Here is a 13324-nt window from a genome sequence, read left to right on the forward strand (position 1 = left end):
AGCTTAAATCAACTAAATAACTAACAATAACTAAGTGTACGTGTTTGTTGAATTGCTTAAATGCAACTATAAAATAGCAATGTTATAAATGTTTACAATAATAAAAAAAAATACATTAAATAGAATATTGATGTTTTTTATAATATAAATTTGTTTCCTTATATGTTTGCATATAAGCATTAGGTACATCAGATTAGAGAAAGAGAGGCCCAGCCTTAGCACAAGCGAATGCAATGCAATTCAATTCCTTCCTTCCTTCCTTCTTTCCTACAATTTAATATCACAAGACGCAGATTCCATTCAACAACAAACAACGCTGGCAAACTGCTCGGCAAGGTACTAAAATAGCCATTCTAATTTCATTTAGCATCGACGCAGGCATCGGCTGTCGAATATATATGTATATAAGTATCTATTGATCGCTGCTTTGCTGCTGTTCATAGATGAAGATAATGTCCTGATCGGTGCCAAAAGCTGTTCGAGCCGTGTCCATGGCCTCCGACAAACAACGGCAAATATCTGCAAATAAATGATGAAGAACATTAAAAATTGATGAGCAACATTAAACAAGTTGTACTTACGTCCATCGTGCACCTCGGGATTGTGGTAGTAGAGCTTCTTGCTGTCCATGTCATAGCCGCAGAGTACCACATAGTGTCCGGCATATCTTTTGTTTTTATCCGAGGGCAAACGTGTGTTTTGTGCAATACAAGATAGATGAAAGCAACTTGATAATAAGCAAAAAGTTAGCCAATCTACAGAGGTAACTAGGTAACTACAATTCGGCACAAATTTACAGTCAGAGGTCAGTCAATTGTTTCGAGGTTTCGCAGCATTGCAGCTATCTCTATGAAATTTGAAATTGTACTCAGTTCTTTATGCTATTTTCAGCATAAAAAATAAATACAATTTATATCGTTCTTGATAAAGTTCAAGCTTATTTCAAGATCTAGCTACTATACGGTATACCCAAATCAAATTTGCAATAGTATTTCGTTTTCGAAGTTCTTTAATTGCTATTGTGGAACTCAGTCCATAACTTGCTAATTTGCTTTTTGATACTAAATAGCTTAAGACTGTTGATTATTTAATAAGTACATAAATATTTTAAGATTCCAACTCTCAGCGATTTACAATTTAAAATTTAAATTTGCACCTTTCGATTTAGTTGAGACACAAACCATAAAATGTCCTTCAACCAGTGCTTATGGAAGACACAAATCAATTAGTTGTCAGATATTTAAATCATTGAAATGTTTTTAGTAAATATTGATATTTTCATTGATTGCTTACAAGTTGTTTGATTATTTTTGTTTTAAACAATTTGGGTAGTCCACTTATATGTATGTATAAAGTTTGTAACTCAAAGTTACCTTTGCTCTTCTGAACCATCAACAAAGTGTTGACTGACAAAGTATATAATATAATTCTAGGTAGTATAACAAACTCGGACTGGACTGTATTCGTGCAGAGAAGAATGAGAGGAAGGATCAGAGAAAGGAATCAGGACTCACCCAAACTTCTCGAGCGCATTGCGTTTGCAGATGTCACAGGTAAGTAGCGATGCATTAGTCAGCAGGATGACGGGTCCGTTTCGGGCCAAATGCTTGATTATCACATCCATATCGACGGTGCGTTGCATCACACGCAGTCCGTGAGCTTTGGCATCCTTGAACTTGCGCGTCACACGCTTCTCGTCCTTGTCAATGATTTTGGAGTAATACATGTGCTGTGTGTAATTGGGATCGATGCCCAGCGTTTGTGTGTAGTACTCATGGCGCACTTGGTAGCGTTGCAGCAGATAGCATAGATCAATTGTCCAGGTGCTCGAACCAAAACCTTCCTCCTTGCAGATTGCCTCAAAATTGTTGAGAAATTGCTCGCGCTGTGTGGTTGACAATATCATCAGTATGCAGGACAGGCCACAGTCCCAGTTGTAGCGTTGTTGATAGTGTGTCAAATTGTAATGTTTACTTTGCGGTAACACGTTCATGTTGCTTCCAAATTGTTATTTGTTATTGCTTACTCCGTTTTGTTTATATAAACTGTATATTTTATTGCAATTGGAAGAAGGTTACAATTCTAATAATTAAGAATTTATAAGTGTGCACTTCGAGTGAATGTTTAGATGCGGAATTGTTGACAAAACTGCAAAACAATTGTTGTTTATTTTAATTTGAGTTTTCATAAACAAAAAACTAGAAACTTAACCAGACCCAATGCAAACTCACTTTGCCTTGGACTTAACAGAACGCTGCTAACGCAAACAAGAGAAACAATACGCAAAAGTGAGCAGCATGCGCAAAATTGAGTAACTTTAAGGAAAATCGTTAAATAAACCTAGCAAAGCGTTCCAAAAATTTATATTTTAATCGTAAGCAATTTTAAACACCTCAACACACTTTGTTCAATACGTTCATTTTACTTTTTCATCACAGTAGCAAAACAATTTTCGAATGTCATAACATTCGAACTGTAAGTTAACATTAGAAATCCATTTCGAATTCGTAAGCTAGGCTCGGCTCAATATGACTTTTATAGTATATTTTAGCATATTTTTCCAGTTTTAACTTGTGGTCACACCGGTTAAGTTGCATATAAATTGCAGGCAATCAAATATGCACATTAAATAGAGATAAAAGCTTGGCTTGCTGATAGCCACAGCTACTTTTATATTAATATATAGTTTTGGATCTCTTAAACAATAACAATCAGTGCACAAACACTATAAGAATCGTTTTAATTCGTACAAACAAAAAAATAAACACATTTGGAAGCGTTCAACTTACAATATTTGATTTTAATGAAACAACTTTAAAATAGCGCGCAATTAAATTTGTAAAATATAAAATGCAATGCATCAAATCTTGATAAAAAAAACAAAAAATATGACAAAGAATTGAAAAAACATTTCAGTGTCGTGTGAATTTGGCCGTTAATAAAATTAACTCATTTACTACTGGATAACTTTAAAAACATGTTCATATGAACACTTGTTAATCTGTGCTTCAACTTTATCCATTCATGAATGGGAATCTGATGATTGCAATAAAAATAGGGGGTATTTAGATAAATTGAAGAATATGGTGAAAAGAAGCTGCTCTTCAAACAACGCGCCTTGTCACGACGCTTCAGTTATGAACTGGTAAACATAAAGTGGAACCAAAGATTATTTATCGTGATTACCTCGATTTTTTATTTTTAATGCTAAACAGCATTACAAAAATAAATTCTTATTACGAACAACTAATCTAAAAATAAAACCATTTATACAATTGTGAATTAAAATATTTGGTTGCAAAATACATCGATGTTTGCCAAAAAATCGATATATAACATGTGAGAAACATCGATGCATCGATAGTGCCATCGATGTATCTTCATCTCTAGCTAGTGTGCGAATTCCAAAAGTCGTGCACGTCCAGAACTGGTCGGGTAAATAAATAAATATATTAAACAATAATATGAAGAGATTTGTGTATATGGCAAATTTGATATTTGGGTCAAAAGCGACATAAGAGCGGCGCCATAGTCAGTAGACTCAATAGTGTATGTGTGTGTGTTTGTGATACGCATGTCGCTAATATGTACAATCTACACATATGTGTATATTTATATTTGTATATGCATGCGCAAGCATGTGTGTATGTAACAGTGTGTGTGTGTGTGTGTGACCTTCGTGCAATCATTTAGCTTGGCCGAGTTTTGCCAATTATAATCAGAGGAAGAGGCGCCCAAGCAAGCAACCAACACCATCCTGTGTTGTCTACACATTATATGCTTTTCTTTCTTTCTTTGCTATTTGTTGTTGCTCTCGTTGTTGTTGTATTATAATATAATCATTGTGTTTACCTCAGAGCAGAGCAGCTGCTATGTCGTTCCGTTACTTTGCCGGCTGCCAAAGTGCATTAAGTAGGCAGCCCTTGTGTTTGATTATGTTGCGTCTAATTAGATTTCGCAGCCACCTGAGAGAGCTTTTAACAGCGGCAGTAGCAGTAGAAGCAGCATGCCATTAAACAAACAACAAGAAGAACAAGGACAACAACAATAACAACAGCACAGCTGTAGAAGAAGCAAGACCACTAATGAATTTTGTCGTTCTTTCTCTTTGCAGTTGACAGCAACAACATAAAATAATCATAATAATAATAATAATAATAATAAAGACAACTCAACTCGACATCAAAAATAGACAGCCGCCTCTGTGTTAATAGAAGACACTACGTTCTTTATACTTTATACAGTAAACAAGTCTAGTCAACAAACAAACAGACCAAATGAGCGCACAACACTTTTTCCTCCTCTTCTAGCTAAAAACGAGCAGCACAAACCAAACCAAAAAGAAAAATAAAATCATAAAAATTAATAAATCAAATAATACCAAATTTGCTACACAAATACCCAGACACACGCACGCACACTTAGTCCAAGATGCGTGTGGTGGCAATGGTAAGTGGCGGCAAGGATAGCTGCTACAACATGATGCAGTGCGTCGCCGAGGGTCACGAAATTGTCGCGTTAGCCAATTTGCATCCAAAGGATCGAGGTAACTTCAATTAACACTCCCACTACATACATAAGTACAACATATGTACATATGTACATATGTGCATATATTTACTTGTCAACATTGTGTATTTGGTTTATCGTTTAACAATAATGCTAATAATGCAGATGAGCTGGATAGCTTCATGTATCAGACCGTTGGACACATGGGCATCGAGATACTTGCCAACGCAATGGGGCTGCCACTTTATAGACGGGAGACCAAGGGCAAGAGCACACAGACAGGCAAACAATATGTGCCCACCGATGATGACGAAGTTGAGGATCTCTACAGTCTGCTCGAGACGTGCAAGGTAACCACCCCTTAATCCCCAACTTGAAATCCAACCCAGCACGAATTTAGTTTCTATTGCATCCACCAGGAAATGTCTATAATAAATATTCATGAGAGGCCCACAGATTGTAGTGTCTGATTAGCGATTAACGATGCAACTAGGTAGCGCATGACGTTAAATCTCTGATACCCTGTTATTTGATAGTCTCCCAATGCGGGTATAAACCTTATTATATATTACAACGACTCTGTAAAGTGTACTCAGTTATAATATTGATAAATAGCTGCAAGTTCTGTGCTAGCCGAGAAGATTTTAGGTTAACAGTTCTTATATATAATTAGACGAGATATATATATATATATATGTATATATATGTATATTCTATTCTATATTTCAGTCAGTTTTCGAATTAGATATTTAATTTAATGGGCAATTTCCACTCTACTTAAATTCCGATTTAAGATTGTAATTCTTATAGATTTCTGCTTAGCTAAAATTGCGACAACAATTACGATCTGCTATATATATATTATTATAATCACCTAGAATTCATTTACTATACAAGGTACTAATCGAATTGAATTAAGAACTTCTTTTTAAAAAAAGAAACCAAAACTAAGTGCGGTTAAGGTGCATTAATTTTAGAGTTTGAGAACAGAAGGTACACACAATAATAATAATAATAGGTATGATTACTTTCTGAGAAAATAAACTTGCAAGGTTGTGTAAGAAACAAAAAAGAAAGAGAAAGAGAAAACCAAGTGCAGCTGCACCGCAATTCAATGCGTAAGTTGAGGAATCGTGACAGTCGAGTAAACTTTAGCCGTGTCTTAGTTTATTGTTAATTCAATCAAAACTCGACAAATAAGGCTAGCGTGCTGAAGAGCACTAGAAGTATTGAAGACAGCGAATCCTTTTGCATTAAGGATATCTTGCAACGTCAGCACTTGGCTACACATACGTATATATATTTGTTGATTGTCTGTAAAATGTCCTTGAACGTGTTGTGGCGACCCACAAACAAAACAAAACGCAACGTAACGAAACAAATAATCAAAATAATTGCGGAAATTAGTTTCGCTTCGTTTGGGTAATCGTAATCTAATCACAAGAAATGTCACTAAACACGTGAAGCATTGCAAATATTTGTTTATACTTCAGTCGCTTTCTCTCTCACTCTCTTTCACTCGCTCGTCTCTTTATCAGAAATGAACTCAACACTTTTATACACAATTTCAATCCCTTTTCAACTTGATGCATTGTTTATTCTACTTATAATTTTAATTATAGTACTATAAATATATTGACGATCTGTAATGCTGAGCTCTCGTCTGCATATTGATAATGCTATCACATTACGATAACCGCCAAGTCGAAGCTACAATAATCAAGAATATTGACTTTAAAGCAAATGAAATTCAAACATCGAGCTTATATTGGGTCCATTTATATACAATGAAATTCCACTTATGTCCGCTATCAGTAATTATTATGTTAATTGCTTTACGGTAAAGGTGTTAACAAAATGGAAACTAGCTCATTAGTCTGGAAATTTCAATAGATACGTTATCTAAAAGTTGTAATTAAGTCCGTTTTATAGCCAAATGAATTATTACTACATTTTTTTGTGTGTGTTACATAAAGTATTTTTCAGGCATTAGCTCTATAAACATAAGTGATTATATTCTATTTTGCATTTAACTTACGCTTATTATTATATTTCTAACTAAGCATTTAAAATGTTGAGCCAATTAACATCTATTAAATGGAAATGTACATTTTTCTATTCAGTTTTAATGGCACATTAAAAAAAATAACAGATTATTTAAAAAAATATATATTTATTTAATCTTGCCAATCAATTTTAAAGCCACCTTTTTTTTGTCAAAATGGAAATGAAATTATCAATTTTAATAGCACATTAAAGAGAACAGATTATTTAATACCAATTAAAATATATTTAAATTAATTAATACAAAGTTGTATGTGGAAAACTTAGATTTGTATATTGCAGTATTTATACTAATAATTTCTATATGAGCGCTTTTGAAATATAATTAGTCCATGACATTTTGTTTATTTTTAAACATAGATAAGTTGTAATGCTTAAAAGGAGAAGTTCAAGACTTGCAAATTATATAGTCATATCATAATCATATACTATCATAAAAGTTAACAATACTAAATGAAAAAGTTCTTCCACAATACATGAAAAAGAAATAATATTTATCATACTTGCTATACCTCTCTTATTACTCAATGTTTTCGTTGAATAGCCTCCACAATGTATGAAAAAAAAAATTATAATATATATCAACCGTATTTCTCAAAGTTCTCTTTGAAAAAGTTCTTCTACAATATATGAAAAAGAAATAATATTTATCTTAGCATATTTCCCAATGTTTTCATTGAATAAGTTCTTCTACAATATATGAAAAAGAAATAATATTAAATGTACTTACTTTACCATAATTCACAATGTTCTCAAATCATATATTATCATAAAAGTAAACAATACTAAATGAAAACATTCTTTCATAATATGGGAACAAATGTCTTTTTCATAATATATTTATAATATTAATATTTATCATACTTACTTTATCATATTTCTCAATGTTTTCATTGAAATAGTTCTTCCACAATAGATGAAAACATTTACATTTATCATACTAGCTTAACCATATTTCTGAATGTTCTCAAAGTCGATTGGATTATTAATTTTTGTAAACGCTTTTGCAGCACGAACTCAATGTGGAAGCGGTAGCCGTTGGGGCCATATTGTCAGACTATCAGCGGGTACGCGTGGAGAACGTGTGCAGTCGCCTCAACTTGATATCCTTGGCCTATCTGTGGAGGAGAGATCAGACTGAACTGCTGCAGGAGATGATCGACTGTCAGGTGCACGCCATCATCATAAAGGTGTGTATTCGATTAAATAAATGAAATATGATTAATTTTCACTCTTTTTTCTTTTAGGTGGCTGCATTGGGCTTGGTGCCCGATCGCCATTTGGGCAAATCGCTGCGTGAGATGCAGACGCATCTGCTGAAGATGCGCGACAAGTATGGTTTGAATGTGTGCGGCGAGGGCGGTGAATATGAGACATTTACGCTCGACTGTCCGCTGTTCAAGCAACGGATCGTTGTCGAGGACATTCAGACGATTATTAGCAGTGCCGATCCCATTTGTCCCGTTGGCTATATTAATTTCACGAAGCTAACGCTACAACCGAAGGAGCCAAATGCCGGCGGTGATGTGGTGTTTGTTAAGAAATCCCTTGACTATATTAGCGATCTCAACGAATCGACGTACAGTGATTTGAGTGATCCGGATTTCAGTGAAACGGAATTGGAGCTAATTGAGAAGGAGACGCGATTGCGTGAATCGTTGAGCCAGAATGAGTTGATATCGCGCAGCAATTCATTTGGACGCCATTTGGCCACATCATCGTCCTCGCCGATACCCATTGTAACGAAGAGCGCCAGCGTCGACGAGCCCATACCGACGGCAGCGGGGGGCGGTAGCTGCATCACTGGCAGCGCCTCACTGCTGCTGCTGGCCAATGCGAATCAATCGACATCGACATCTGCATTGGGCGGCGCCACAGCCACCGCTGCCACAAACAGTGGCGGTGGCAATTGCAATAGCAATGCCATTGGCCTTGGCCTTGGTATCGGAAGCAATGCATTGCAGGCGAATAGTTGCTGCGGCTTTGGCAGCTCACATCCATTGGGCAGCAGCACGGCCGCCGTATGCGGCTCGCTGTCGCTGGCCATCTCCTCGCTTGGGCTGAGCACGACGCAGTGCAACAATAATGCGGCGACGGCGACGATGCCGCCGGGCCAAACACAGCCACCGAGTCCCATGAAATATGAGCGAGAGTTTCGTCCACTCGCCAATGAGCCGCGTGCGGCCATCAATGCCAAAGGCTGGATGTGGCTGGCTGGCATACAGGGTAAACAAACCCGTTTCCCTTCCCTACCCCATCAAAACAAATAGCATTCATTCATTCCCCTTCTTTTGATTCACTTAACTAATCAACTTCAATCTTGTTTTTCTTAGGCTGTGCTGCTACCATGGAACTGGGCATGCAACAGGCATTGGACACGCTGCGTCAACTGTGCCACACTCATGGCTATGAGCTGTCGGATCTGTGCTTCACCACACTCTATGTGCGCTCCATTGCCGAGTATCCGGCACTGAATAGCGTCTACTTGCAGGCGTTTAACTTTCACAACCCGCCGACACGTGTGTGCGTCGAGTGTCCGCTGCCAGACGATTGTCATGTGATTATGGAGGCCATCGCATATCGGGCGCCGGCCACGCATAGCGGCGATGATAGCGAGGAGACACAAACGCTGCTCAATGGCCGACGCAATACGATGCATGTCCAGGGCATCTCACATTGGGCGCCAGCCAATATTGGTCCATATAGTCAATCCACGCGGGTGAGTCACGACAAACACAATTTCGTAGTACTTGGCAACATTGTAACTTAATGGGATGTGGTGTTACAGATTGGCGACATCACGTACATTTCGGGCCAAATTGCGCTGGTGCCGGGCAGCATGACAATCATCGAGGGCGGCATTCGGCCGCAATGCAAACTGACGTTGCGTCACATCAGTCGCATTGCCAAGGCAATGAATGCTCAGGGCCAGTTGCGTGATGTTGTCCACGGCATCTGCTTTGTCACCCATCCGGCATTCATTGGCGAAGCGCGACGCCAGTGGGAGCGACGCACCACCAACGCCATCATGGACTACATTGTGCTGCCCGCCCTGCCCCGCGACGCCCTCGTTGAGTGGCAAGTCTGGGCGCACACGCACAACGATCGTTTCGACTGTAAGCATCAATTTATATGGATTGTATGTAATAGCTAGAGCTAGACCCAGGCATAAAGTGTAATTATCCTAAACCAACTTTGCTGTAGATCAAACTGTGTCAAGTACATAAACTATTCTTAAAAGACTTAGCTATGGCAGCTATATTTCTATGCTGCTAAGACTTAGTATTAGCCAAGTTCATTCTATGAAATTATTAATCTACATGTAGCTTGCAAATTATTAATTTATACTTGATTCCAACAAGCCCAAGAAACCAGCAGTAATTTAATATTAAACAACAATATTCGTTATATATAAATTAAGCAGAACTATCGCACTTTATAATATTATATATTTTACTGAATCTTTTATAAAGGCGTTAAACTTCATATATAACATTTTCTGTTGGATTTATATCCGTAAAATTTATAATATTATAAAGCGCGATATTTCTGCTTTCAACTTATACAGCCCAAATTGAGACTCACATTTATAATCGTAGTTAAAGCTATGGTAGTATATACATAAAGATCATTTTTCATTGTTCGCTTAATCAAAGACAAAGATAAGAAAATTGTATCTTATGCAGAACGTTTTTCAAGGCTTCAGTGTTTTGGTAGCTATATTTTCTTTATTTTAGGTAAATGTGTAAATCGATTATGTTGTAAATTAACTAGGAAAAGCTCAAAATGCGCAGGAAACGTGAGTCTTTAAGATTTGATCTCAAGAGTCATAAATTATCACAGCCGCAGTATAAAGTACACAACTTGAGAATCGCTGAGAGACGCTTAAGAATTTACTAGACAATTCCAATTGGAAATGTGACGACCATAAATTAAAAGAGTCATAACAACAGAATAATAATAATAATAGTAATTAATTTTTCGTAACTAGTAGTAGCTAGTAATAATTTAATTATTTAAAATTATTATTATTGCTTGCCTTACAAGTTATTCACTCCGATTGTTGATTCGTTTGTTTTGGCAGATGAGGAAACCGGCTGCTCGGTCAGTGATTATACGATTTCGATACGTCGTCGCTGGAACTACGAGAACAATTGTGCGGCGATTGTTTGCTACGTGGCCACCGGTCTGGCCTCCTCCACGACCCAGTTGACGCAGCTAAGCGACGATGTGCTGAGCAATCACTGTCGTCTTGCCCAATGCCTGAGCGTCGAGAATCTGGACGAGATACTCACATACATTGTGAATCGTCTGCTCAAGGATTATCCGATAGCGAAACGACAACAACAACAACAACGTCCATTGGAAGCGCCACGTGATGTTGTCGCTGATGGCGAGCAGACATCAACAACAGCAACAACAACTACTACAACAACAGCAACAACTGCCATGCCCACAGAGGCAACATCAATGCCACAACAACAACAACAGTTGCCACCCGGAGGCGCTGGCGATCAGCAGCCATCGTCGTTAGGGGGCGGAGAGGCGGCAACAAACGCGACGGCAGCGAACAGCAAATTGCCAGCGATTCACTTGAAACTGTTCTATCAGGTGAATGCGGCACCGCCAACGGATCTGCTGTTGCAGGCGTTGCATGACTTCAGGCACAAGTGCCACGAGATGGCGTCCATTGTGTACACGGTGCTGCCGGCGTGCAGTCTGCACAACTTTAGTACGTTCCTGTCCATATGTGGAGTGCGGCACGAGTAAGGAGGGAGGAAAGAGATAGACGGAGGCAGAGAGAGAGAGTGTGAAATGGAGTGAAGAGTGGAGAGAGGAGAGAGCATGGGCAACTGGATGGAGCTAAAACGTCCAAAGTTTCAATTTTGAAACAAAAACACCAATACACATAGAACACACACATATACACACACACACACGCACACTACTTTAAACTAAGAATGCAGGCTGCAAGACGCCCATTTGTTGATATTGTTAACTAGCATCTGTATCTATTAACTATATACATATATTTACTATAACTATTTACAAAACAAACAAAGAAAAAAAACAGCCACAAATTGTTTCGGACCAACAACAACAACTAGAAAACGCAAACAAATTGATGCATGGCAACTCGAAAGTGTTTCAAAATTTAATCATAATAAAAATATACAAAGAAAAATGGGGAAAACAACAAAACTAAACCAAAAGAAACAAAATACCAATTGAAATCGCAATTCTCTAATCTAATGCAAACATTTTTTGTGCACAACTTGTCTATCTACAACTATTTAACTACTACAACTCTATATATATATATACATATATATACATACATATATATTTATGTATATGTATACTCAAGAAATCAGAAGATAACCAAAAAGCGTTAACATGATCAAAACACATACAAATATTTTCGATGTGCTTTTTCATTTTCTGCTCAGAGGTTTCGCCATTTTTTTTTTCGATATATTTCGATTTTATTTACTCTACTATATATTGTCTATGTAATATTCAAATATTGCACGTCAGTTTTTTTTGGATGAGACTAGCTCAACTTTTTTCGACCAAGTACGAATTGTTCTACAAGTCGTTTAACCTTAACTATGCCCATGTATTTATATATCGTCTATATACGAGATGCCTATTAAAAAAACTACTAATATACCCCCTCCCCTATCTTATAAAGCGAGAAAAGAATAATACATTTTTTTTTCAGGTTGTACAAACCAATGTTTTGCAGGCAAATAAATATTTTGCGCAAATTATTTGTCCTGTTTGCCTTTCTCCCTTCGCGATCCCACTTTAAGATTAATATATGTATACATTTTATTACCACACAATTAAAAACGAGTCGATTGCAAGTCTAAAAAAAAAAAACAAGAAAACAAACAACAAATTGTTAATAACTTAATAACTTGAAGAATTGCACAAAAATGTTGAATAAACAAAACATTTGTGGAATGAAATTGAGAATTGAGAACGTATGTTGACATGTCACTGATTATGATTATTAAATGCTATTATTGTTATGAAGAAAAAAAAAGAAATATATTGATATCGATTGCGTGTCATTACAAAAACCATTAAACAAACAAAAAAAAAAACATACAAAAATGGGCGTTTCATTTTTTTAGGGGAAAAAACTATCTTGCTAGTTAAATTTGAAAATTTAGATAAAATTTTAAAAGAAATTCGAGATCCGTATAACGAAATTACTCATTTGGATATCTTCATCTTTCATAGTTTAGTTGTTTGTATCAATAGACAAACGGAAATGGCGATATCGTTAAATATTTGAATTTGCGAACGGAGAAATCACTGGAAACACTCGAAACAATTCAAGTAACGTCTCGAAGTACACGTCAGTGATTAGAGAAATGCAGATTATTGATACTACACTCTTGCGAAATTTATTTGTTTTTCATCATCGAATCATATATATTTCAAACAAATTCTAAACAACAATAGAAATCTTCTGTAAGAGAGAGCGAGAGAGACATAAAAAAAAGCGGAGATAACGAGCACAAGCAGTCAGTGTCATCGGCCTTGATTTAAAAAACGGTGACGAAAACTAAAAACGTTGTTTGAAGCCCAAGACACACACACACACACACAAACAATACTTTTGGAAGTACGCTCTCTCCTTCCACTACACTAGCATGGTTGGGGAAGTTTCCAGTTAGGTCTATCGGTTGGTGAGCGGCTACGCAACGCCAATCAGAATTGCAGCAGCCACTGACGT

At 36.9% G+C, this 13324-nt stretch overlaps 2 protein-coding genes across 4 annotated transcripts; one reads left to right on the top strand and one right to left on the bottom strand.

Annotated features, from left to right (window-relative positions):
* Positions 1 to 55: 55 nt before the first annotated feature.
* On the bottom strand, positions 56 to 2303 carry LOC132795255 (protein GUCD1). Of its 2 annotated transcripts, XM_060805878.1 has the most exons (4): positions 2232 to 2303; positions 1515 to 2148; positions 582 to 727; positions 56 to 519 (listed from the first exon to the last, which is right to left on the bottom strand). In XM_060805878.1, the coding sequence occupies exons 2-4, from the start codon at positions 1991 to 1993 to the stop codon at positions 413 to 415; spliced, it is 732 nt and encodes a 243-aa protein (XP_060661861.1). In that variant the 5' UTR covers positions 1994 to 2148; positions 2232 to 2303; the 3' UTR covers positions 56 to 412. The 2 variants fall into 2 exon arrangements, with proteins under 2 accessions (XP_060661861.1, XP_060661862.1); XM_060805879.1 differs by lacking the exon at positions 2232 to 2303 and having other exon boundaries at positions 582 to 667; positions 1515 to 2225.
* On the top strand, positions 1457 to 11786 carry LOC132795254 (uncharacterized). 2 transcript variants are annotated; one of them, XM_060805877.1, is made up of 8 exons: positions 1457 to 1553; positions 4115 to 4546; positions 4675 to 4859; positions 7584 to 7763; positions 7821 to 8799; positions 8907 to 9292; positions 9362 to 9689; positions 10658 to 11786. In XM_060805877.1, the coding sequence occupies exons 2-8, from the start codon at positions 4432 to 4434 to the stop codon at positions 11341 to 11343; spliced, it is 2859 nt and encodes a 952-aa protein (XP_060661860.1). In that variant the 5' UTR covers positions 1457 to 1553; positions 4115 to 4431; the 3' UTR covers positions 11344 to 11786. The 2 variants fall into 2 exon arrangements, with proteins under 2 accessions (XP_060661860.1, XP_060661859.1); XM_060805876.1 differs by lacking the exon at positions 1457 to 1553 and adding an exon at positions 3332 to 3435.
* Positions 11787 to 13324: the final 1538 nt, after the last annotated feature.

The sequence above is a fragment of the Drosophila nasuta genome, chromosome X (assembly GCF_023558535.2).
Source record: "Drosophila nasuta strain 15112-1781.00 chromosome X, ASM2355853v1, whole genome shotgun sequence".
Taxonomy (NCBI): Eukaryota; Metazoa; Arthropoda; class Insecta; order Diptera; family Drosophilidae; genus Drosophila; species Drosophila nasuta.

What these genes read in the sequence shown, in the direction of transcription:
- LOC132795254 (XM_060805877.1), top strand. Translation starts at nt 4,432, where the DNA reads ATGCGTGTGGTGGCAATGGTAAGTGGCGGCAAGGATAGCTGCTACAAC. An exon ending in GTGGCTGGCTGGCATACAGG is followed by an intron (nt 8,800 to 8,906) that starts GTAAACAAACCC and finishes TGTTTTTCTTAG; the next exon opens with GCTGTGCTGCTACCATGGAA. An exon ending in GCACAACGATCGTTTCGACT is followed by an intron (nt 9,690 to 10,657) that starts GTAAGCATCAAT and finishes TTGTTTTGGCAG; the next exon opens with ATGAGGAAACCGGCTGCTCG.
- LOC132795255 (XM_060805878.1), bottom strand. Translation starts at nt 1,993, where the DNA reads ATGAACGTGTTACCGCAAAGTAAACATTACAATTTGACACACTATCAA. An exon ending in AATGCGCTCGAGAAGTTTGG is followed by an intron (nt 728 to 1,514) that starts GTGAGTCCTGAT and finishes CTTATTATCAAG; the next exon opens with TTGCTTTCATCTATCTTGTA. An exon ending in TCCCGAGGTGCACGATGGAC is followed by an intron (nt 520 to 581) that starts GTAAGTACAACT and finishes ATTTATTTGCAG; the next exon opens with ATATTTGCCGTTGTTTGTCG.